We start from the raw sequence: 25,013 nt of genomic DNA on the forward strand, positions 1-25,013 counted from the left end.
CCTAGAACATGTATGTGGTCATGATGTCTTTCTCACTATTCCCAAGCCTGTCGAGATTTCACCTCTATGCTTTGCACTTGCTGTTCCCTCTTTCTGCTCTGCCCTTCCCCATAGTGCCTGCCTTCCATACTCCTCATTATTCAAGGTCCTGAACAAATGTCACCTCTTCAGAGGGACCCTCCTGACCTCCTAACTTAAAGCATCTTCCTGATACTCTCCATCTTCTTCACTCTGTTTTTTTATATCACTTATCACTACCAGAAATATTATGTTGTTCCCCACCAAAATATGGACTTCATGAAAGCAGGGGCTTTGCCTTATTCACCTCATACTACCAGTGCCTGAAATAGTACCTGGAACAAAGTAGACATTTAATATGATGCTGAGTGAATGAGTGAATGAATAAATGAATGTCTTCCTGTACCTCTTCTTGCTTTGTTGTACTTGTTACCCTAGGAGTGTGTTTGTGTGTTTGTGCCTAGAAAGCAAATAGGATGGCATGTGTTTTTCTGTGTGGAAGTCACCTGAGCTTTCAAATAGCTCAAAAGATCACTACACATGTGGAAGGCTCTAGGTCTTGCGTTGTTAATGTCTGGGGAGAGGAGAGTCTATAGATGCCAGTTCTCTGAAGGGGTGTGTCCCAGGGTAATGTGCAGAATGTGCTGTTCCTCTCCCCAGCTGTGCATCTGTCCCCAGGTGTCTTCCTGTGTCTCAGCATGTAATGATGTCTCGGTTGCTTTGGTGAGATGTTTGTCTGTCACGGAGACTATTTATCCCCACTTCTCTTCCCTCTCTTCTCTCCACCTGTGCCTCTGGATATACGTGTAGGGGAGTCTTCCTTGGCTCCCTTGCCCCCTCGCACACACAGCCCTGCCCCAGTTGTGGACCCCTCCCTCTCTCACTGGGCCCTGTTGCTGGGCTCTGGGTTGCCATAGTGACGGTTGCCAAGTCCCTGAGGCTGATAGCCAGCGATGGGGCTGTCGGCTCCATCCACGCGGGAGGCTGAGGGGGGCTTCCCATTGTGTGAAGAAGGGGATGTTGCCATGACAACCAACCCCCACTAAGGGGCAGGAACCTGCCCTTCCACACCCCCTCCAGCCTCCCCACCTCGGGCAGCTCCAGTGTGGGCTTAGAAGGCAGGAGTAAATTCCAGACAGCCCAGCACCTGGCCTCCCAGTTTCCAACTCCCCTCCTACAGTGCCTGCACCTCTCGGGACCCAGGCATCTTGCTCAGACAGGGGGAGGGGCAGGAGGACCCCTTGACCTCCAGGCAGATGGGAGACAGCGGGAGGGGACCTAAAGTCAGGGGAGGGGCGGGCAGGTCAGAGGTTGTGACCCCCACCGACTGGCTGCAGCGATGCTCCTCACGGCTGCTTTTGTGGTTGGAGAATGGGGCTGAGTCTAGGGGACTGGGCTTCTGGGTTTTGTGGGGAGAAGAGCCTGGGTTATGGGTACACAGGGAGCCAGGGGATAGGCAGCTTGATGCCTGGGTCCCTGAGTCTTCTGGGCACAGGAGTGCCTTGGGCAGGGGTGGGAGGGAATAGATTGAACACGTGAGCATGTTTTTTCCACTTTGTTTCCGACTGAGACTTGCCTTGAATCTGGTACTTGGTTTAGCAATAGACACTTGGGCTTTCCCCCATGTGTGAACGTATATTCACAGACAGCCCCATTTGGATGTATTGGCAACCCACTGCCACCTGGGTTCCTCTCTCCCTCCCCTGGCAGGGGCTGCTTTCCTCAGCCTCCTCACCCAGCCCATGACCACACCCCCCTCCACCAGCCAGGCCCTGTCCACCTCACCCATCCAACCCAACCCCCTCCCTACCCCTTGGTTTCATGCAATTCAACCCTCAGCTGGAAAGCCGTTCTAATCACCAGTTCTCTGCCCCAATTCATGTCCAGTCATTCTCCAGCCTTCTCATCAACTTTTGAAGTTTTTTATTTTTTTTGGTTTTTGTTGTTCAAATTTCCCTTTTACAGTAAAACTATTGAGGTGACGGCCATACCCCGCCACCTCCCCCATGGCAATATCAACTTCCTGTTCCCTGGAAGGAGCGGTTAGAAAAATCAGGAAGGAGCTGGGAACTACGGCACCAGAGAGATAGCTTGACCTCTGGTGGACAAAGCAACCATCTTGGCTGGTGACTGAGGTGGCCGACGTGGTGCCCAAAGGCAGCTCTGACCTAAAGGAAATGAGCTGGGAGGAAACTGAGGCAACACCCAATTGTGCACTAGTGGGCAGGAAGAGGTATCAGCTGGTCACTATGGAAAGAGTGGCTGTTGCTAAGGACCACTGTCAGCTAGACCAGTCAGTAGGCCACCATTTTGGTCACTAAGAAGGGAGCTGTGTTGAGTTTGAAGGGAGTAGGAAATGGAGAATGTGATGAACAAGACAACCATCCAGGTTACTGGGGACAACACGTGGGTTCTTGGGGTCATCCTATTGAGTAACAGAGATTATACTGGGATACGGAAAGGGAAGAACAAGACAAATTGAGCCTGCCATGGCAGATGGCAGCCACCTTAGCTGTCCTAAAAGCAGCACAGAGAACAAGGGAAGGGAGATCCTGGCACATGACACTGAATACTAGGAAGAACCTCAGTCCACCCGATCTTCTTAGAGTAAGCTCCAGCTTCCTCCTGAAATGGGAAGTTCTTCCTGCCCGCCCTTCTCCACAGAGTAAGAACCATCCACCTCCCCCCACCCCCCAGACTAAGCCACTTCCGGTTCCAGCCAGACCACTTCCTATTTCAGAAGTGCTACTTCCTGTCCTGGATGAAGGCACTTCCAGTTCCTGCTGCACTGCTTCCACTTCCCAGGCCACTTCTGTCCAGGCCTGGTCACTTCTTGTCTGGAGCAAGTCACTTCCTGTTCCAAGTGGCCCATTCAGCATCAGACCAAGTCCACATGTGTCCTGACTGGTTCATAGCTTGCTATTGGCCACTGGACAAAACGGGACACTTCTCATGGTAGCTGTCATGACCCAACCACCCCAAATGGCTGGAGTAAGTATGTAGAGGCCTGGGGCAGGGCAGAGGAGGAGGCCCTGCTACCCATGCCCTGAGCTGGGGTGGAGTGCCAGAGCCTTCCCCATAAGGCCCCCATTTTTGGCAGACTGAGGGGAGTGGTTGGCAAGAGAAGTCAGAAGAGGGAGCTGAGGGGAGAAATGCTTTGACGCCCCCACCCTGGGAGATGGGAGAGGTACAGGATAAGAAGCCAAGAGGGTAAATAAAAGGAGATACAGGGAGGAGGATGCTAGGGAAGAGGAACAGACCTAGAGACAGAAGAGAGAGACAGAAAATAAGAGAGAGAGGAGAAAAGAAGAGAAAAACAGTGAGAGGCAGAAAGAGGTGCCAACCAAAAGACAGACTGTTCCCACCCTTAGCTCTCGGTGAGGGGGGACAAGGATCCCTGGGTCATGGTTAGACCAAGAGGCTGAATCTTCGCCCCCTCCCCAGGGGAATAGGACCCAGGAACACAGAGACAGAGAGGGGCACACACAGCCAACCAGAGGGCAGGCGGTCGTTGGGTGGATGTCTTAGGGGACCCTAAAAGTGGAGAAGAGGCGAGAGCCAGGAGGAGCAAAGGAGCTGGGGGGGCAAAGGGGGCCAAGGAGATGCTAGAGGTGTCCCTCAAAACCATGAGTTAAACTGGAGGAGCACCCCACAAAGGGCTGGATCCAGGAGAGCCAGGTCGGAGGAGCCCTCATACCTTGTAGTAGATGTTTGGAGGGCTCTGGGGGGGCCCATCCTGCACGATGTACACAGGATGCCCATAGTCACCACTCACCTTCTCATAGTGGGGACAGAAGGGGGGGTCTGCAGCCCCACCGCCCCGCAGAGCTATCCCTAGCTCCCCAGGCTCAGCCTCCCTAGGTCCCATCCCGCCTCCACCCCCCAGGCCCAGAGACCCTCCCCTCCCGAAGGAGCCAGGACCAGGGTGGCGACTCTCCGAAGGCTTGGCCCGCCGTCTCCGCCAACACATGGCACCCCCAGCCCCTGCCACGCCCAGCAAGAGCAGCGCCAGCCCCCCTGCTGCCCCGGCCACTGCGGGCATGCTGGGAGGGGGCAGGGGGCCTTCAGCACCCCGGGAGGTTGCATTGCTGGTGGGGTCACCTGGCAGGGAAGGGGTGAAGGAGGAAAGAGGGGGTGGGGCTGAAGGAGCCACCCGGGCATCTGGACACCCATCCTTGTGGGTCCCCATGGGTTTCCCCAGCAGTGCCCAGGCCCTTTGGGGACCCTACTTCCCCTCCCCTCCAAGCCCCACTCGGAATCCAGGTGTGTCCAGCCCTTCAGCTCCATGCCAAGTAGTCCTCCCCCCTTCTCTGACAGCACTGATTGAAGCACTGACTTGGCTAATTAGTTCTAATTGAGTCTTTTCCTCATTTGGCTTCCATTCCCCTCCCACCCTCCCATCCTCTCTTCTCCTCTTTCCTGTATCACTGCCCCCAAAACTGAGGAGGGAGGGAGGGAGAGGGTGAAGCTAGGGCAGCTGGGGTCCGAGAGCAGAGGAGGCTAGGGAAGACAGGAGGCTGGACCCCTGGCTCCTACCTGCTGTGCTCTCCTTCCCAGGCTCCAGGCTGTGGGCCACCCCTTGGTCTTTTTCCATGGGCATTTCAGACACAGGCTTTCGGGGGGCAGCCCCTCCTCGGGGACCTGGAGATGGGGAAGGGCCAAGAGAGGGGCTGAGACAGCAGCCCCCTGACCATGATGGTACTGCCCCTCGGCCCCTAGGAGGTGTGCCCCAGCCCCACTCACTTTGTCCCACTCGAAGAAGCACCTTCATGCCTCTAGTGAGGCACACACCTCCCTGCAAGCTCTCCAGGCCTTCCCGGGTTCCATCCGATGTGGCTGGGAGAGAAGAACCAGAGGGAGAAGTTGGCGTTCCAGAGTCTACCCCTATTCTGTCTCCATGCCTGGTCCCAACACCACCCGAGGTGGCTCCAGTGGTCCCCTCCCTCATCTGCCCTCGATCCCAGGAGCACCTCCCAACTCGACCCTGCCCGCTGCCCAGCAGTACCAATTATGTAGTAATCGTGGTGTGAGCGGAACTCGTGGCCCCAGAGGTTAGGGCTATACTCCTGGAACTTGATGGTGAAGCGGAGATCCAGATCTGGCCGGTCACAAGTGAGAAGGAGGTTTGGGGCAGGGGGTGCCTCACAGCGCCGGCCCTGGGCACCCCCTACCAGATACAGCTTGTAGAACTCGTAATTAGGAGAGGAGTGGGGGCCAGGAGGCCGGGCCCGGGGGCAGAGCAGGTCTAGCCGGTCCCCGATCTGAGGGTAGAGCACGTAACCACCCTCTGCCTGGAACCTATGGGGAGGAGGGCAAGGTGGATGAGGATGAGAGGTGTCAGAGGTCTGGTCCCCAGAGCTTTGCCTCCCTCACCCCACATCCCTGCAAGACAGCCTTTGTCTGAGTGGAGAGTCTGTTCTGACAGAGCAGGCACTAAGGTCTCTGGAAGCTCACGGAAGCAGCAGGAAGCCAGGCTCAGAGGTCTCCTGCCCCTTGGTGTGCCCAAATGCACTCTTCAGCCCGCCCTCACCACATGCACACTGCCATCTCTCGCTCCATCACCAGTCCTGTTGCCATGGCAACAGGATGCCAGTTACCAAGGAGCTGGCCTCTCTGGAACCACACAGCCCACCCCTCCCGGGTGATTTCACTATTCCATGGCAGTCAACCATGGGGGCAGAGCCTCCCCTTCCACAGGCCACCACTGAATTTCAGTGATTTCAGGGCAAAGGGGGCAGGGTGGGGGAGGGGGTGTGGAGGGTGATCCAGACCAGAGTTCCAAGTAGCCAGGCAATGTAACAGGACACAAATGCCTGGTCTGGCAATGGCCCTAAATGGGGCTAATCGGAGCAGCTGGCCCAGACATTTCCCTGCTCAGTACCCCACTTCCCCCAGGTCCCACACTTCTTAGGGAAAGTGCCCTATTGCTTTGGAATTGAAAGAGTTGACTTTTCGACCCACAGCTGACACAAGTCCGCATCTCCCTCAGCCCCGGCAGCCACTGGCCCAGCACAGCCACTACTTGCCAACAACTGCAGACAGGGTCTCAGAACTTGGTCACAGGGGACTGCTGCTTGGTATCTTCCCAGACTCCCAAATAACCCCCTCCCTCCCTGCCCCAACATCCCAAAGAGCTCCCAGAACACCCTAACTCCATTTTCTCAGCTCTATCAGGATAAGCCTAACTTACATCCTCACACTGCTCCTGATACTCCAACTGCATCTGGGAGTTGGTGGGTAGGAGACTGAGAGGGGAAAAGACATTTGAGATTAGACCCCAAGAGATATGGGAGGGAGGCCAGGACAGGAAATGTGAGGGAAGCTGCGAAGTAAAGAGAGGAAGAATAATTACCCTAGTTTTCCTTTAATGAGCATATAATATGTTCAAATACCTTACCTCTAATCTTCATAAAACCTGTAAGGATTGAGGATACAAACTCAGAAAGGTTAAGTGACTTGCCCAAGGCCACACAGCAGAAAGCAGCAGACCTAGGATTAAGACCTAGGATTTGATGAGCTCCAAAGCACACCCTCTTTGCATGGCCTCACACAGCCTCCCCAGGCAATTAGGAAGTTTTCAAAACACAAAACTCTTTTGCTAACGGGGAGTAGGATCTGCTTGGAGGCAAGGGACCCAAATGACCTCCCAAGGGTTCTGTGCTACTCTGTGTGGCTTGAAGTTTCATCTGACCCCTGGCCTTTTTTCAGAGCAAAGCAAGCATGCCTCAGAACAGAGGGTCTGATGGAAGAGTTTGCAGCAAAGATGGGGGAGGCGGCAACGGAGTCCTCAGGACTCCAGATGCAAGAGGGAAAGTGGGGGCTTTAGGGGGCTCCAGGCTTCTTCCAGAAAGAAATCTCCAAGCCAGGAAGGCAGGAAAATCTTCTGGTTGGGAAATTGTTCCATCAAGGACTCACAGACCCTCTGGCTGTGGGCAAGAGTTAGGAGACGGATGCGGGAAGAAGGGTCAAAAAGCCTTGGGGGAGTTGTCCCCAGAGCCCCCAAACTGAGAGCCCTTCCCTCCCATTTCCACCACTGAGTCCCTTCTGGAGAGGGAGGCACCCTGCCCTTCCTCTCAGCGCCTCAGCAGCACCTACTCAGCTGCTCTCCTGAGAGCTGACATTAACCAGGCTCCCTCTAAGCCCAGCCCCCGACACCACACAGGTCTCCCACAAACCCAAATAACCACTCCACTGCCCTCCCGGCTACCCATGATCTTTCAAATCCTTGCCCCTTGGGGGTCTTTCAAACTCCTGACACATGGTTGTCACCACCCGCATCCAGCTCTGTGCGCGACCCGCGAGTCTGGCTCCCAAGACCACCTCTGTCTGGTTGCCCATCAGCTCACATCCGATCACCAGCACCCTCCCTCCGCCTCCTCCCAGCTCCGAGAACCCAGCCCCCAAAGTCCCCAAGGCTTCCAGACTCCCTGCCCACAGGGTGTGGGGTATCCCCACCCCCGGGCCACTCACCTCTTATTCGCCGAATTCCAGTAGACGGGCTCCAGGCTGAGCCCAGACACCAGCCCCAAAAAACCGAGCAGCAGCAGGACCCCGACTCGCACGCCCCCCGGCCCAGAATGGGGGGCCCCCATGACCCCGCCAAGGCCTGGGGGGCGGGGCACCAACTCCCCCAAAGTCGCTCACCCCCTGGGGTGACTGTCTTGGGCGCCCGGGCTATTCTGCCCCGGCCACCCGGGTGGCTGATGCCCCCCGCTCCCACGCGGACCCGCTTCCTGCTCCGCCCGGGTCCCCTCTCCGGAGCGCTCCGCCCGCAGAAGCCCTTCCAGGGGCCGTCTGCAGGCGCCCTGCGCCCCCGGCCCACGCGCCGGCACCCCGGTATTTATGAGCGGGCCTAAGTGGGGGACTGGGGGAGCCGGGGACCGGGCGGGGGCGGCATGGGGCGCCGGGCGAGGGAGCGGGGAAGGGGGCGCCGAGCCGGAGCCCCAGCCTCGCCGGGATTGAGGGCAGCGGGCTAAGGGAGGAAACCAACCAGTCCTGAGCCCAGGAGGGGGGAGTTAAAGGAGAGGCGGGGAGGGGGAGAGGATGGCGGAGGGAAAAACCGGAGCTGGAGCCCGAGTCGGAGCGGGCGATCATGCAGCCCACGCCCCCCACACCTCCCTCACCTCGCGCACCTCCCAGCCCTCACCCCGCCGCCCCGCCTCACTCCCCCGCGCGGTGTCTCACGCCCCCTTTGTCTCTGCAACTCTCCGGCTCTGGCTTAGTTTCTGCCCACCTCCCTTCCTGCCCTCGGATCGCCCGAGCGGTTGGAATCTTCCGCTCCCTCAAATCCAGAAAGGCTCTCGCCCTCTCCACCCCGAGGAACCCAGCCCCTTTCGCTCCCGCAGCCCCCTCCTCCCCCATCCCAAAACAACACCGCTGCTCCGGGGAGGTATGGAGAGAATAATAATAACCTTGAAGGCTCCGCACTTTACAGAGTGGGCTGAGTTGACCTTCTCGACTACCTGTGTGAAATGGGAGGGGCAGAGCTTAAGGACCCCCGTGGCAGTGATGAAGAAACTGAGGCTCAGAGAGGCCCCGTGACTTGCCCAAGGTCACACGAGGAATCTGGGATAAAGCCGAAACCAGACCCAGGCTGCTGGACTCCCACTCCTGGGGTCTCTTTTGTCACAGCCTCCTTCCTAGACCCTCTACTATCTGGAGGTTGACGAAAGGCAAGAGATTCGGGGGTAAACTTGGGCCCTTCTTAGATGGTTGTGGGGAGAAATGGGGCCGGGAGATAGGGAGAACCTACAACCCAAAACCCGCATGCAGCCGGAAGGGCTGTTTCCAATTATCCTGGGGGAAGGGAGGAGGATTTGCCTTTTTGGGTGTAAGAACCCTGGCTTTCAGCACCTCTGGGCAGAGGTGACATTCCTCTCCCCTCTCTAGTCGTCACAGGCCTCCAGTCCCTTCCCTTAGGCTGTGAGGTCCAGAATCAAATCCTCTGCTGACAGTATCTCTTCAGAGACCCCCTTCTCAGTGTGTGGCAAGGTGGGGGGAGGGGGGAGCCACTGCTTGAAATAACATACCCCCCAAAAAGACAGAGCAGATAAATGAAGAAACCAGACCAGCGACAGCTACTGAATGACTCTCGCCCTTGTCCTGCATCTAACGGGAATACAGAATGTGACATCTGTGTTTTTCGGCACCTTTACTCTTTCATGTGTGCCCTTGACTCTGGCTACTCAGTCACCTGCCTCCTGGGGGGGGTCCAGGGGAGGGGAGGCAGTCCTCCTGCTCCCCTTCCCCCAGAGCTGACTAATGGTCCCTCTGCTGCTGGAGGATGGTAAATAGTGTTGAGCAGGAGTGAGCGGGTGTCGTCTGTCACCATCTGCACAGTCTCACACAGTCACACGCAACAGTCTGACACACAGCTCCTGCCACTCCCGCTCAGCCACACTCACCCTGACCCCTGCTGCCCCCACCTTGGGAGTGAGATTTCAAACAGGTTCCCCCCTTCAGTTTACCAAGTTGCCTAGCAACCAGCCAGTCAGTGGCATGAAGCCCCACCCCCCACTTACTTGACTTCACACCAAGCTCAGCAGCCCCATTGGTTCCCGCCTAGTCCCACCTCTCAACCCTGGTTTCAGGAACAATATGCCAGTCCCCACTGCTGCTGGACCAGGGAGCTCACTGGTACCCCTCCCGGCCCCATCTCCATCATCTGCCTCCCCAAACAGACACAAAGACTCTAATATCATATAAAACCTTTTTATATAAACTCACACCCACCTCCCTCTGTCCCTCCCTGTCCCTTCTCGTCCTGGTGAGCATCAGGGACACCGGTATCCGGGGCACCCCCACACCACCAGAGCTGAAGCTGACATTCAAGGTGGACGTGGCGCATGGAGAGCAGGGGAAGGTCCACTTCCTCCTCCCCCTCGTCCCCACTCTCCGTGGGCTCTGGAAACACACGCTGACCGGAGCCAGTGGCCAGCAGAGGCAGACTAGGGTGCAGGCTGTAGGGAGAGATGGGTGGTGCCAGTCACACCATGAGCAAGCTAGGATGCTTGCTCCCTCAGGGCTTTACCTTTCTCCCCAACCCAAGCCCCCAAATCTGTAGAATTAACTTATGACCTCACTCCATTGGTGCAGTCCTTCTGGGGCAGGAAGCTCAGCACTGGCTCCGGCCTCCCCTCATGCCCAGCCCCACCGGTGTCCCACACGGAGACAGCCCCGCTAGTGCTGCCGCTCACCAGGAAGTGCCCACTCCTGGGGAAGAGAGGGAAGGCTTGCTGGCATGGTCATCACCTGGGGCAGGAACCCTTCACGGTCAGGGGCTGGGACCCTACAGGTGGGCTCTGGCATCCCTGGGGGCATCAAGACCCTGGGCAGGAAGGACCCACAGTCACTCACGGGTCCAGATCAAAGTAGATGCGCTGATTGGTGGTCACTTCACGACTCAGGGACCACAGTGGATGCCCAGGCTGCCGGAGATCCCAGCACAGAAGCTCGGCATCCTAAGGACAAAGAACAGGAGCCTGGAATCGTTTCCACCCTCCACTCCCCCACTCCCAACACATGCCTGCTGCCCTCCAGCTTTATAAGCACTCCTTTAGCTGGGTTGATTTTTTTTTCCCATGCCCATCTCCCAACACAGCACAAACTACATCCCCACTCCTGCCTTTTACCCCCCTGCTTTGGGATCTCAGAACATGATCCCTACCTTACGGGCTCCTGAAAAGAAGCGATTCCCATCGGGGTGGAAACAGAGGTGGGTGATACCCCCTTGGTGCCCTCCCAGCAAGGCAAGAGGGGAGCCATCATCCCAGGTGTACAGACCCAGGGAGCGCCCGTAGGAGCCGCAGGCATAGAGGGGCTGGGTTGGACTGAAGGCTATGCAGGAGATGATGCCGCTCTGGCCCTGCTTTTTTGCTAGAAAGGGAAGGAACAAAGTCGGGGAGAGGGCAAGAGCACCTGGCATTAACCACGCTAATCAGAGGTGCACCTCTGTCTCCCGTCCCAGAGCCCATGTGCTGGACTCAGTGCCTCCCCCACCCCGTTCGTTTTAAGCAAGATGAAGACCTCTGATGCTCCCTAGATCCTTCTATCCCCTGCAAAGGACCTAAAGGCCCAAGCCCCACTTCTTCCCTCTCAAACCTTTTTTTCCTTGAAGGGCTGGAAAGTTGAAGGCTTATAGGAAAAGGGAATCAGCTTTACCTCCAGTTTCCTGGAGATACCAAGATTTTGGAGATCAAAATGTACAGGGCAGTGGGCTCAGGAGTGAACCAGCTCTTTACCCAGAGGTAAAGTTTCGTCCCCTCCCTGAGACTGTTTTCTTCCCTGCCCACTGGGCCCAACCTGCCCCACAGGTCTGTACTGAGGATGATGTGACCCCCGCCTCACCCCTGCACGTGACCCCCTGGCTCACACAAGGCCCCTCTGCATGTGGCTGGGCCCTTTTCTCTCCTCCTCCCTCAGAGGCGCAGACTGCTTACCAAACGTGGCTCGGACCTCACAGTCACGGCCAGGCCGGGACGTGGAGAAGATACGCACGGTCCGGTTGAAGCCACAGAAGAGCTGGGAGCCATCCGGGGAGAAGCAGAGCGAGTGGGCTGCCGTCAGCTCGTCCTGGGGGCGGGAAAGGGCTGGAAATAGGCCTAGCAAAGAGCCTCAGCCGTTCTCAAGGAAGGAGAGCTGGGCCAGGACGAGCCCTGGGGCTGGGCGGGGAGGTCCCTACCAGGTGGTTGTAGGAGCGAAAGGAAGCCCGGAGCTCTCCAGTGAAGGCATCCCAGATGTGAATCGGGTTCTCCCGGCTGCTGCTGGCCACGCTGAGAGAGACACGGACACTGAGGCCCCAGTGCTGTCAAAGGAAGGGGAGGAAGCCAACTGACCGGCCCTCTCAGCTCACATCTGAAGGGCACAGCAAGCTTTCCTCCTCCCGAGACCCCTGGCAGCCCCCGACTCTCTCAGTGGAGGGTCCCCTTGAAATGGGGGGAGCGGGGAGGGGAGGTGAAAGACATCACTTACTAGGAGGTGTCTGGTCGGGCTGAAGACATCAGAGAATACCAGCAGTAATCATAGATGGTGTCGCCTTCCACCATTCGAAGGACGGGAGCCTGGACAGAAATGTGGGGATGCCTGGGTCACTGGCAGGAAAAGGAGGCCCACTCGGAAATCTAGCAGTTTTATGGCAGAGCGAGATGCTCTGTGGGCGTTTAACCAGGTAGGAGAAGGCAGACGGGGTAAATATGAAGAACAGGATCTTGATCTCAAAGTTCATGGTTTAGCTCAGACTTTAACATCAGACTTGGGCCACCAAAAGCCATGCAGAGTAACCCTTTTGCTTTTTCAACACTTAGAGAGGAAGAAACAAGTAAATTCCCAACCCAGAAACAAAGAACCAACCAATGATACAAATATCTACCGAGTGCCTACGAGGCGCCATTTGATCCTCTAAAAAAAATTATTGAACAGTTCAAACAAGCAAAGAAGTATTAAAACAAAGCCAAACAAACCCTGTGAGTCCTCCACGTAGCTTAAGAAACAAAATATTTTACCAAACAGTTAAAACCTCTTCCCACTGAAACCCTCCCTCAGAGGTAAACACCATCCTGAATTTATCACTCTCATGTATTTCTTTAGGAATACATTCAGACAGAGAAAAAAACAATATATACCATGGTCTTGCGTGCTGTTAAACTTAATATGAATGGTAGCAAGCTGTATGCATCCCACCGCGACTGTGAGATTACGGTGACACACTGAGCTCAAATTCATGCATCTTCCTTGCTGTACAGCGCTCCACTCACCCATCCCTCTCTACTGACAGTCACTGGTGTTTTCCCAATTTCTGGCTAGTGTGCTGTAACATTCTGGTACCCGTGTGGGAGGGTTTCTCTGCAGTTTCTGCTAAAAGGGAATCACTGGGGCTCTACAGTCTGCACTCTGCCAGCTCTACTAGATCATGTCACGTTTTTCCGAAAGTGCTCATCCAGATTTACTCTCCCCCCAGCAGCATGTACGAGCGCCTGTTGCTCGCATCCTCTCAGTGTTGTCAGACTTTCAAATTTTTCTCAATTTGAAGGCTGTGAAATGGTATTTCATTACGATATAAACTGGCGTTTCTCAATGTCTAACCAGTGAAGTTAGACATTTTTATGTTTAAGGGCACCTTTTCATGGTTTTCGCTCAGTTTTCTCCTAGGTTGTTGTCTTTTTCTTACTGACTTGAAGGAAATCTTTACATCAGTTGGATACCAGTCCTTTGGCGAGGTGACGTCACCCCTTTGGCCCTCGGGTGATGTCACCCAGCCGTGAAGGCAGGCTCCACTTCTCCACCTTGAACCCTTGCATCCGACTGCCTGGTGGAAAGCTCCACTGGGGCATCCCACAGGGTCCTCAAACTCAGTTTGTCTGGAACAGACCCAGCCTCTGCCGCCTGTGAACCTGCTGCTCCTCCTGGGCTCCCCACCCAGTTCTCAAGCCTGAAACCTGAGTACCTTGACTACTACTACCTTTCACTCCCTTTCCTCTCCTCGTCCAACCCAAGGCCAGAGCTTGCCAATTGCACCCGCTAGGTTCGCTTGAACCTGTCCCCTTGCCTTCAATCCCACGTGAAGCCACTGCCTTCTTGCTAGCATTTCTACACGTTCCCCCAGCCTCCCTGCACCCCACACTCCAATCTGCCCCTCCATTCTCCACCCTGCAGCCACAGTGAGGCCCCTGGAATCCTGTACAGCGTCACTCTCCTGCTTAAAACATTGCAATGCCTCCCCAAAGCCCGCGGTATAAAACCCAATCTCCTATGAAGGCTTCCCTTACCAGGCGTCTACCCCATACCCACCTTTCCAGGCTCCTCCCTCATCCCTGTATTAGCTCCACGTCCCATCATCCTGACTCTCAGTTCCTAGAAGATGCCAACCCCCTACACTCTTGAACTGCACACTTTCAGGCACACTAGTCTCCAAGTCTGGAATAGTCTGCCTTCACTTCCCCCAGTGACTCTTCCTGGTTGAATCCTAATCATCCTTTGGGTCTCTTAGACACTTCCTCCACTGGGAAGCCTCCCCAACCCCTCGAGCTGAGCCAGGTGCCCTGCTCCACGTTCCAAGAGCCCTCTGTGCCCTCCACGCTACAGCATACCCATCTGAGAAGGCAGGAATCATGTCCGTCTTGCTCACCACTGCTTCCCCAACACCTAGTGTACAATCAGCAGTCAAATGTTTTAATGGGGCTTCCCTGGTGGCGCAGTGGTTGAGAATCTGCCTGCCAATGCAGGGGACACAGGTTCAAGCCCTGGTCTGGGAAGATCCCACATGCCACGGAGCAACTGGGCCCGTAAGCCACAACTACTGAGCCTGCGTGTCTGGAGCCTGTGCTCCGCAACAAGAGAGGCCACGACAGTGAGAGGCCCGCGCACCGCGATGAAGACTGGCCCCCGCTCGCCGCAACTAGAGAAAGCCCTCGCACAGAAACGAAGACCCAACACAGCCAAAAATATAAATAAATTAATTAAATTTAAAAAAATGTTTTAATGGGAAAATGGAAACAGAAGACCGTTCCAATAACATAAGGCCCAAAATAATAGCACCTTGAATTAAAACAGAGGCAGTCAAGTGAGTGAAGTGGATAGATTAGGAAGATCACGAGAACTTGACGGGATTTGGCAATTAATTGGACATGGGGGTTAGGGAAAAGGAAGATTAAAAGAGGAGACCCTGGCTTCTGGTTTGGATACCTGAGGTCACCAAGATGGTGGAAGGACTTGGGGTACACAGGAAGGCTATGAGGTGCCAATGTCCTCGGTGAGTTAGGGAGACTCAGACAGCATAAGCGTCAAAGGAAAAGTTTTTACAAAGTGAAAGAGCAATTGTCTGGATATAGCATTTGGGAATGAGGACACTCCCTCTCCAACCTGAGATATGTAGGGCACAGAGGATGCAGTCTCTCCCAGAGAGGGTACAGGAAAGGGAAAGCCTCAGGCAAGAGCCACGGGGTACAGAGAGTACTCAGGGAAGAAGTGGGGAGTTAGAAACAGGAGTTCCAGAAAGCTCTGTGAAAAGGTGGAGAAGGGAGGGGAGGAATTGGGAAACTATGGTGGTAAGAAGCAGTACACAGATGTACAGAAATACCCCAAAATATCCTCCCCCAATTTCCCCACCTATACAAATGCTGTCCATTTCCATACTAAACTTGCAGACATTAAAAATGAAAATGCCTAATGAGTATTTAGGTATTTAGGCTATGATAGAATTGGTACATTCATATTGCCAACAGCAATAATAATAATAAAAAAAAGAATAAGCAGCACAAAAAGCTTTCGAAAACAAATTGACTATCTGTATCACAAGACATAAAAAAAGATATTGATTCTCTCTCACCTAGGGTGTTTCTTACTTGTAAAATTTCTCTGATTCTCTGAAGAATCTCCATCAAAACACATGGAGATGTTCACTGAAAAATAATTTATGATATAACAATCCTGGAAACAACCCAAAAGTCCAAAACAGGTGAACAGGTAAGAAAACTATCATAGGCAGTCAATGAAATACCATACACCATTTAGCATAACTATGAACACTGGAGCACCGTGAAAAACATTTACGATATGATTCTTAAAAGAAAAAACAGGGTACAAAACCATCTACCAAAGAGTTACAACCACACAGAGAGCTCCAGTACTTACTTGGACAGAGCTTAGAAAGAATGTAGAAAAACTTAAAGGGCTGAATTTTGTAGAGTGGTAGGTAACAATGACTTTTTTCCCTTTTTTTTTTTCAGCCACACCACGCGGCCTGTGGGATCTTAGGTCCCTGACCAGGGACTGAACCTGGGCCCTCGGCAGTGAGAGCACCGATCCCTAACCACTGGACCGCCAGGGAATTCCCACCTTTTTTCCCTTTTTAACATTCTCATTTCTCTCAAGTGAATGTGTACAATAAATATTCGACCTGTCACGTTTCCAGTCTCCTCTGACTATCCCTACTCCTGAACTCGTTCAGGCTGGCTGTGCCACGCCCACCCAGCCCTGGTTTCTGGACACCACTGGTTTCTGTTCCAGGAACCAGGGCTAGGAGTGCCTGACAGCTTGCACACAGAATTCACATGTCTGCAGCCTCCGATCTCACAGAGATGCAGGTTAGGCAGGCTTTCAGGACCATCCCCGGAACGCACCCTTCTTTCACCATCAAGACCGGCACTCCCACGAACCTCAGGCACTAAAGAAGTCCCAGGCTTCTGGGCCATCTGGTCTCACCACCACCTGCTCGCTGCTCAACACACTCCCTGATTGGCCCCAATCCCACACTCCTCCCTGCCCCCCAAATCCTTACCTCCTGGCCTCTGAAATTCCCACTCTAGAACCTTCAAACTCCCTTATTTATTTATTTTTTTGTGGTACGCGGGCCTCTCACTGCTGTGGCCTCTCCCGTTGCACAGCACAGGCTCCCGATGCGCAGGCTCAGTGGCCATGGCTCACGGGCCCAGCCGCTCCGCAGCATGTGGGATCTTCCCGGACCGGGGCACGAACCCGTGTCCCCTGCATCCGCAGGCGGACTCTCAACCACTGCACCACCAGGGAAGCCCAAACTCCCTTATTTTGCATCTTCTTAGAATGCCCTGTCCACCCACCTGGACCTGCCCGACGCTGTGGCTTTCTCAGGCTGAGATGTCTTTCATTCTCACTCCCCTCCTCAGTACAAACATCAAGGTCATTTCCAAATCTTTTCACCTCTCCAAACTCCACCTCCTCTGCAGTTCCTGCCATCACACTAGCTCCCTGTTTTTGTCTCCCTCCCTCATCACTGAGACTTTCATCTCCTGGTTCAGTCTCTCACTCCACACAAATACTGTGACTCTTGGTGACGTGCACTTCCACCAGGACTTTGAGCTTGCAGCTCTCTCTGCCCAGCATATTCTTCCCCAAAATATCACGTTGGTTCACTCCCTGACTCCCTCAGATCGCTGCTCAAATGTCACCTGAATAGTGAAGGCTTCTCCGACCGCCCTTTTTATTTTTATTTTATTTTTGGCTGCACCGCACAGTTTGCAGGATCTTAGTTCCCCGACCAGGGATTGAACCCGGGGCCATGGCAGTGAAAGCACCAAATCCTAACCACTGGACTGCCAGGGAACGCCCCCAACCTCCCTTTTTAAAATTGCAATGAATTCCCCCAGTCCTCCTCTCTGCTTTATCATTCTCCGTGGTACTTGTCAGATATGTATTTCACTGTGTTATTTCTTTATTGCCTGTTTCTCACACTAGAATAGAAGCTTCACAAAGACACAGACTTTTGTCTGTTTTGTTCCTGACTGACCCCTAGCAGCTAAAACAGGCCTTGCACATAGAATGCGCTCAATGAAAACTTGTTGAATGAATGAATCAATGAAAGAATGAATAAAAACACCCAACACCCTGGCCTCTGCCATCCCTTGACTTCCTTAGCACCCACGGCCGCGGCCCTCACTCTACACCAGGGGCCCACTCCCACAGTCGAGTCATCACTACAATCTCTGACCACCATCTCCAACCCACCCAGCTCCCTTGCTCTGCCATTTCCACTACAATTGTTCAGCTTCATCAGAAACCCATTCACAATCCATTTTCTTACCCACTTTACACTCTGGTCAAGCACAACAGGTGGACCCCTGCAGACACTCTCGAAACACCCCTGGTCTTTCTCTCCTGGCAAACCCCAGCCAGACCTCCTATTCCTTCTAGTCCATGCTTGCATCCAACTAACACCAAGGACAACTAGCATGTACTGAACACTGACTACATGCCAGGCAATACTTTAAGCACTTTACGCTAATTCTTTTTTTTTTTTGGCCGTGCCACACAGCGTGCAGGAGCTTAGTTCCCCCACCAGGGATCCAGCCCGTGCCTCATGCAGTGGAAGCATGGAATCTGAAACACTGGACCGCCAGGGAAGTCCTACCCTAATTCTTTTAATCCTCGCCACAACTCTATGAGGTGGGTCTATTATTATCATCCTCATTTTACAAACAAAGAAACTATAGTCAACTTACTGGGGAAAGATGCACAACCATGCTAACTGGTCTCACTTTACATGGTTGACAACAAATTTCTAGTGGGCACTGAGCAAAGAATAGCAATGCTACTCTACACCAAGCATTCCTTGGTGGTTTTGATTTTCTTCTCCCCAGGACCGATCATCTCACACCTTCTGCTCTCTCCCCACAACCCTCTGCCTTTAGCTGATAACATCCCCTTTATGCTTCACTGAGAAGCCAAGAGACAGAGACACCCAAATCTTCCCACGACCAAACAGCTGCCTCTGAACGCATCCTCTGCCTTTCTTCCCACAGCAAGGAAGGGTTCTGCGCCTGTCAGTCTAGTCCTTCAACGTGCTCTGGATCCTGTCTTCACCCAGCCATGCAGGGACTTCGTCACCATCCCCGACAACAGCAGCAATTGCTCCCTCTCTTCAGGGGTAATTCTGACCTCACAGAAGCATCCTGTTCATCTTTCTTTAGCCCCACATTCCCTCCGGTCACCATTCCATTTCTCAGCTCCCTTTCACAGGAAAACACTTCCAAAGAATTCTCTCTTCCTCCTACCCTAATTACCTTCTGCCTCCAGCACTTCTCTGAAAGTGCTCTCGTCAAGGTCACTATGTCTTCTTGGGTCATTCTCTAAATTTGCCCTCACTCTCAACAACGTGAGACATGACTCTTTGCCTCCACTTTTATAATTTCTCCTGCACCCACCTCAATGCGCTGGAGTGTTCCAGGCTCTGCTTGAGCCTTTTTGTCCATCTACACTCTCTCTTGAGACTGACTCCGTTCTCAAGACACAAGATACCATCGACATGCTCTCCCGCTTCCAAGGTATATCCCTAGCACCCTTCGCAAAGTCTCTCCTTAGCTTAACATTTCACATTTAAAGTACCTAAAAGCCCAGACTTCCCTGGTGGCGCAGTGCTTAAGAATCCGCCTGCCAGTGCAGGAGACACGGGTTTGAGCCCTGGTCTGGGAAGATTCCACATGCCGCGGAGCAACTAAGCTCGTGAGCCAAAACTACTGAGCCTGCTCTCTAGAGCCTGCGTGCCACAACTACTGAGCCCACGTGCCACAACTACTGAAGCCTGTGTGCCTAGAGCCTGTGCTCCACAACAAGAGAAGCCACCACAATGAAGAGTAGCCCTCGCTCACCGCAACTAGAGAAAAGCCCGTGCACAGCAACGAAGACCCAACACAGCGAAACACAAATAAGTTTATTTATTTATTTATAATTAATAATTTTTTTTTTTTGTGTGTGTGGTATGTGGGCCTCTCACTGTTGTGGCCTCTCCCGTTGCGGAGCACAGGCTCCGGACACGTAGGCTCAGCGGCCATGGCTCACGGGCCCAGCCGCTCTGCAGCATGTGGGATCCTCCCGGACCGGGGCATGAACCTGTGTCCCCTGCATCGGGAGGCGGACTCTCAACCACTGCACCACCAGGGAAGTCCTAAGTTTATTTTTAAAAAATAAAAATAAATAAAGTACCTAAACCCTTGACTTCTGTCCCAATACCTCTTCATATCCTCTGAGTAAACTGTACCCCCATCCACCCAATTGACTTCCAAGTCCTATGAAATATACTTCAAATCCACCCACATCTATCTCGCCTGATACCACCCTAGCAAAGCCAACATTATTTCTCGCCTGGACCGTGATAAATGCCTCCTAATGAGTCTCCACTCTTGCCCACTCACAATCTATTCTCCAAAATTCAGCCATCATTTTGCTCTTCTAAAATCTCTCCCATGGCTCCCCCAGAAACACTCCAAATGCCCTACCCACAAGAAGATCTGACAAGATGTGGCTGCCGGCCACCTCTCCACCCTCACCACGCTTTCCCCCTCACTGGCCTTGGTCCAGGCACACTGGCTTTCTTTCTGTTCCTTGAACACACAAAGCTCTTCCCCAGCTCTGGGTCTTTGTAGCATCTTTGCCTCTTCCTGGAACGCTCTTTCTACAGCTCTTCACATGACTGATCTCATCATCCTTCAGGTCTCAGCTCAAATGTCTCTTTTTCAGAGAGCCCCTCCCTGACCCACCATTTTATCTAAAGCGGCATCCTCTAGTTAGTCTCTCCTCATTCTGTTGATTTCCTTTGTAGCATTTATTATAATCTGTAATGAACTTGATTATGTATTGGTTTACGTTTGTTGTCTATGTCCCATACAAGAAAGCAAAGCAGCTCTTCATCTGTCACATTCATTACTTTATCCCAACACCAAACACAGTAAGTGACACACTGGTAGTCATTCAATAAATACCTATAAGTCAATTAAAAACCACCGTGAGAAATCCACTACTCTTTTATGGAAAACACATATTCTTAACTAAAGAAGGACAAACACCTCTTTAAATGACTTCAGAATTCAGGGTAGAAAATGCTACCTGTGGAACCTCATGGTGAAATGTCCTGCCTGTGAACAGGAAACATGGGGACTGTACTTTCTCCATCTACAGGAAGGAATTAAACGCGCAGTGTCTCATGAAGGGGCAGGGTTAGCCCCTACCCTTACCATTTCTGCGCATTCCAGCTGCTCCCCCTCATTGTACAGCTCTGGGGGCAGGTTATAAATCCGCAGGATGTTATCAGCACTATTGGTCAAGATGCAGGAACCATCAGGGGCCCTAGGAGTAGGAAAGAGTTAGAAAGCTGGACAGACCTGTATTTTCCACGTGTAGGACTAGGGCTGAGCTGACCTCTGGTATAGGTAAGCACCCCCAAGACCCTGAGAAAGTAGAAGACACACAATCACAAATGAAATTTTTTGTGTGTGTGGTACGCGGGCCTCTCACTGCTGTGGCCTCTCCCGTTGCGGAGCACAGGCTCCGGACGCACAGGCTCAGCAGCCATGGCTCACGGGCCCAGCCGCTCCGTGACATGTGGGATCTTCCCGGACCGGGGCACGAACCCGTGTCCCCTGCATCGGCAGGCGGACTCTCAACCACTGCGCCACCAGGGAAGCCCACACATGAAATTTAAACTCAATCCAGAGGAATTCTTACTCCTTCTCCCACCATGGTGGCTCCTTCTCCCAGATAACTGGGGTGTTTTAAGGTGGAAATCCTGAGCGTGATTATCTCCCTGCCCCATTAATGCTTACTTACCACTTACAGCCTTTCAAGAAGTTCTCAGGTTGGGTGCTGAACTCTGACCAGGAACCGCTGAGAAACCGAGGTACCTCGGAGAAGCTGTAGCTCCAGACGCTGGAAGGAAGATGGGGGAACAACAAACCTGGGTTCACCAAAGCAAAGTGGAAATGGGCCTGGAGAAGTGGGGCTGAAGACTGGCGGATAAGATATATCTCACACTTCCAATCTCCACAGATTCCTGAGCCACCTGCTATCACCACTTACGTGTATCCCTCATCCTCTGGAGCGGGTTCCTCAGACACACCTTCCACGTCTTCTCCGGGCCCCAACTCTGGCCTGTTCGTTTCTTCTGCAGGAAGGCTCACATTTTCAGAAAGTTCTTGCTCTTCGACTCGAGGGCTCAACCCACTAGGAATACCAAACCCTGTTTCCAGGGGAATGGAGAGAGAAGCTGGGTCCCCCTCCTCCAGCTCCTGGGACACAGCTGAGACAGCCATGGGATCTGGGGACACCCGGGGCGGATCATCGCCATCGGGTGTCGGTGGCATCAGTTCAGGGTCCGTATTTTTATCCATCGGGGAAGCCTGAGGAGAGAGAGAGGGGCTGGAGCTGGGGCCCGGTCTGAAGGAAGGCAGTCCGGAGCTAACAGCGGCGCCTCCGGTGTCTTCATACTGCAGAGGAAGCGCGGAAGACATTGGCCGCGGCCAAGCAGCCCTCTTCCCACCGGCTACCAGCTGCCGGGCCCGCGGAACGGCCGAGACCCCTTCAAAGTTCGCACGGATCCGGATGCAGAACTGGAGAAACCCACCGATGCCTTCCTGCTTCCCCCGGGAGGGGGCAGAAGGCCAGGAGAACTGCGGAACTGCAACGTTAGAAAGCACGGCGCTCTTCAGCCTGCTCGGTCGCTCGGTCGCTACGAGCCACCTGTTCTCGCGGGATTTGGGCACACCTTTCCATTGGACCTCCGCATCCCGGATCAGACTTCGCGGGGGACCCACGGAGGGACAGGGCAGGGACGTAACAGGTCACGGGTTACTGTTCCCATCAAGCCCTGGGGCTCCTAGTCGCTGCTGGGAGTTGTAGTCCAAAGGCTTCTGCCTCGGCGAGAAGTGCCTGAGCTCCCCCTGCGGTCTTCTGCGATCATTCTTAAAGCACCTACTCCTCTCCCCCACCTGCAGAGGGCGCTAGCGCTATGTTTGGTTTTAAGCCTCTTTCGCATCTCACTCGCTAAATTCTTCAGACCTCCGTCTCTTTTCATTCATTCAATAAATATTTATTACTGAACTCTTACTTGCTACCCAGTACTGTACTAGGCACTGGGAAATACAACAATGAATAAGATAGTAGACAAGGTCTCCGCCCTCCTAAGGCTTAGGTTGCTGTGTATTCAAGGCAAGGAACACATCATTTCAGAAAGTGATGGGGCTGTGACATTTTAGCTGTTGAGTAAAAACTACCCAGCTATTTAGGAAGAGGAGTGTTCCAGGCAGAGGGAATGACAAGTGCAAAGCCTTTCTTCCTTTCACCTTCATATTTGACACAGTGGCAGAATTCTACCAAAATGGTTTCCACCAATTGTGCCCTCACGGCTCTGGCTCGTCGAACTTCCCCACCCCAAACTCTCAGTAGCTACAGTACCAATACTGCGAGAATCCTGACTCTCCCCGCAATCTCCTCTCCTAATCTCAGTTCCCATCGCCTCCGCCCTCAGGGGAATTGCTTGCCCTTACTTGTCATGGCGACTGTCCAGTTTTGTGCCAGGAACCTCGCGAGGGTTGCTGGGATTGGGATTTTCCCCTCCCACGTGCTCCGGACTGGCGCTAAAAGTTTTGAGCTCTTCAAAAGTCCAGAGCTACCATCCTGGCCGCAGGTAGTAGCTGGGGTCCGGGGTCACCTGGCGTCCAGCCTCGGAGCGTGCATCCCAGGACGGTGACACGCTCCCCTGAGCTTCGGGTAAGCTCTTGACTGAGCCTCATATGTCCTCTGTGAGTCACGGGCTCTCGGCTCCGTGTATTTTCAGCTCGCGGGAATAGAGGGGGCTGGGGGCTGGGGGCGGGGCATTGGGGATTTAGCGACTCTGGGGGGAATGCAAGCTTGGCTAGCGGCACCAACAGAGGAATGCAATATTGGGAGGCCCGAGTGTAGATGATGGGGATGTTAGGACCAACCGAACTCCAAGCTGAACACTTGGGCGGGGGAGTGGGGCTTTGGGGAAACTTGAGCCGGCCTAAGGGGTTCTTCCAACCACCACCACCCCATCCCAGGGTGTGGGGGATTCCGAAATAAGACGCAGAAAGCATCAAGGTCTGAGACTTTCGGATCTCGGAACTTTGGGGATTTGGCTCGGGATTTTAGAGCGTTTGGCATCCCAGTGGAACCTCGGGCTCCATTCCGAAGTGGTTATTCGGGGTGATCCGGGAAGGCCAAGCTGCTATGGTCCCATAACTTCCGGATCTTTGTCCTTCCTGGAGTGATCTTTCCAAATAGCCCGTGGCTCCGCTAGAAGGAGAAAATCCGGTTAAAGACTGTCAGTCGTGGAAGTGGGACGTGCTAAATGAGAGATTTGCCCGCGAAGCCCGGCAGAACTAACTCAGCCTGAGAGGCCCGGGAGTCCTGTTATTGTTTGACTCTACATTTACATTTCTGCCACTTGCAGGAGCATTTCCGGTTTCTTTTTTCGGAACAGACCACTATTCACCCTATGTGAGGGAAGTAGAAAGAGAAAAGGTCTTTTAGACTAGTTCCTATTGCTTGCGGAGGGAGGTTGCTAACCCCCTTTACTTTTTTTTCTTTTTTCTTTTTCCCCCTCCTGGACTACTTAGCTACCGCTTTTGGAAAGGAAAAGGTATTCGTTTTCATGCAAACCTCAATCCCTCCCCCCTCTTTGAATGGTGTGCTCCATCCCGGTCGACTGCTAACCAGGCGGACGCTACCATTGCGTGGGATGGTTTGTTTTTTTTCTTTAAGTGTCTGAGGGCAGACCCTGGGTATTTTCGAGAATGGGTACATCTGAGCATTAAACGATAAAAGAGTGTAACGATGGGTCGTTTGTTTGTGGCGGAGAAACGATTTCTTCTGTATTCGGCTTTGGGCTGAGCCATTCCCATTTCGGACGCAGAGTGAACGTCTTGAAGCGGATGGGGCGGGGCTTGGAGAGGGGCGGGGCCCGAGGTCTTCTGTGCAGCTCTGCAGTCCCGGCTAGTTCTGGCCTGCGGGAGGCGGCGGACCCCGCGCGAAGTGGGACCCGTATCCATTTTTCCCGCATTTTCATCGTTTAGGGCGCGGTCACCTACCACGCACCTGCTACGAACCAGACACTGTGCGCTGTACTTGCGTTCTTTTTTCTAAATTAGGGCTAGCATTTACACCCGCCGCCTATCAAAATACAAGTTTCTCTTGCTTCTTCCCTGTCTTTGACTCCCCACCTTTATTTTGATTTGTGTCACCATGGATTATTTTTGCCTGTTGGAGAACTTCTTATATCTGTGAAATTCACCCATTTTATTGCATGTATCAGTGTATCCGTACTTTGCTCCTTTTTATTTTAATATATTCCTCTGAATGAATAAACCATCGATTGTTTATGCATTCTCCTTTTGATGGCCTTTGAGTTGTTTCCCATTTGAGATTATTTTGAATAAAGCTGCTATCAGCATTCTTGTACAATTACTTTTGTAGTCATGTTTTTATGTTTCTTGGATAAATACTTAGGAGTGGAATTGTTGGGTCATAGAGTGAGGAGTAGATCTATATATTTTTTTAAATTCTATTAAAAAGTTTTAATTATTCAAAATGGTTGTACCATTTTACACTCCCACCAGCAGGATATATCCTGTCTCAGGATTTGGTTTGTCAGTCTCTCTGATGTGGCACGTCACTGTGGTTTCATTTTGCAGTTCTCTGTTAACTATGTTCAACAGTTTGCATGTGCTTGTTGGCCA

At 53.2% G+C, this 25,013-nt stretch overlaps 2 protein-coding genes across 2 annotated transcripts; both read right to left on the minus strand.

Annotated features, from left to right (window-relative positions):
• Positions 1 to 3,709: 3,709 nt before the first annotated feature.
• EFNB3 (ephrin B3) lies at positions 3,710 to 7,610 on the minus strand (the record flags this gene model as incomplete). Its single annotated transcript, XM_079725660.1, has 5 exons — positions 3,710 to 4,119; positions 4,555 to 4,659; positions 4,762 to 4,854; positions 5,024 to 5,316; positions 7,489 to 7,610. The coding sequence occupies 5 exons, from the start codon at positions 7,608 to 7,610 to the stop codon at positions 3,710 to 3,712; spliced, it is 1,023 nt and encodes a 340-aa protein (XP_079581786.1).
• A 2,105-nt stretch (positions 7,611 to 9,715) lies between these two features.
• Positions 9,716 to 21,742, minus strand: WRAP53 (WD repeat containing antisense to TP53; the record flags this gene model as incomplete). Its single annotated transcript, XM_079726186.1, is given in 11 exon segments — positions 9,716 to 9,977; positions 10,096 to 10,230; positions 10,375 to 10,478; positions 10,685 to 10,893; positions 11,457 to 11,589; positions 11,699 to 11,789; positions 11,989 to 12,077; positions 20,496 to 20,607; positions 21,088 to 21,186; positions 21,337 to 21,668; positions 21,671 to 21,742. Coding segments are annotated over 11 exon segments (1,623 nt in total). The 3' UTR covers positions 9,716 to 9,730.
• Positions 21,743 to 25,013: the final 3,271 nt, after the last annotated feature.

Source organism: Hyperoodon ampullatus (genome assembly GCF_949752795.1).
Source record: "Hyperoodon ampullatus genome assembly, chromosome: 19".
NCBI classification, from domain to species: domain Eukaryota; kingdom Metazoa; phylum Chordata; class Mammalia; order Artiodactyla; family Ziphiidae; genus Hyperoodon; species Hyperoodon ampullatus.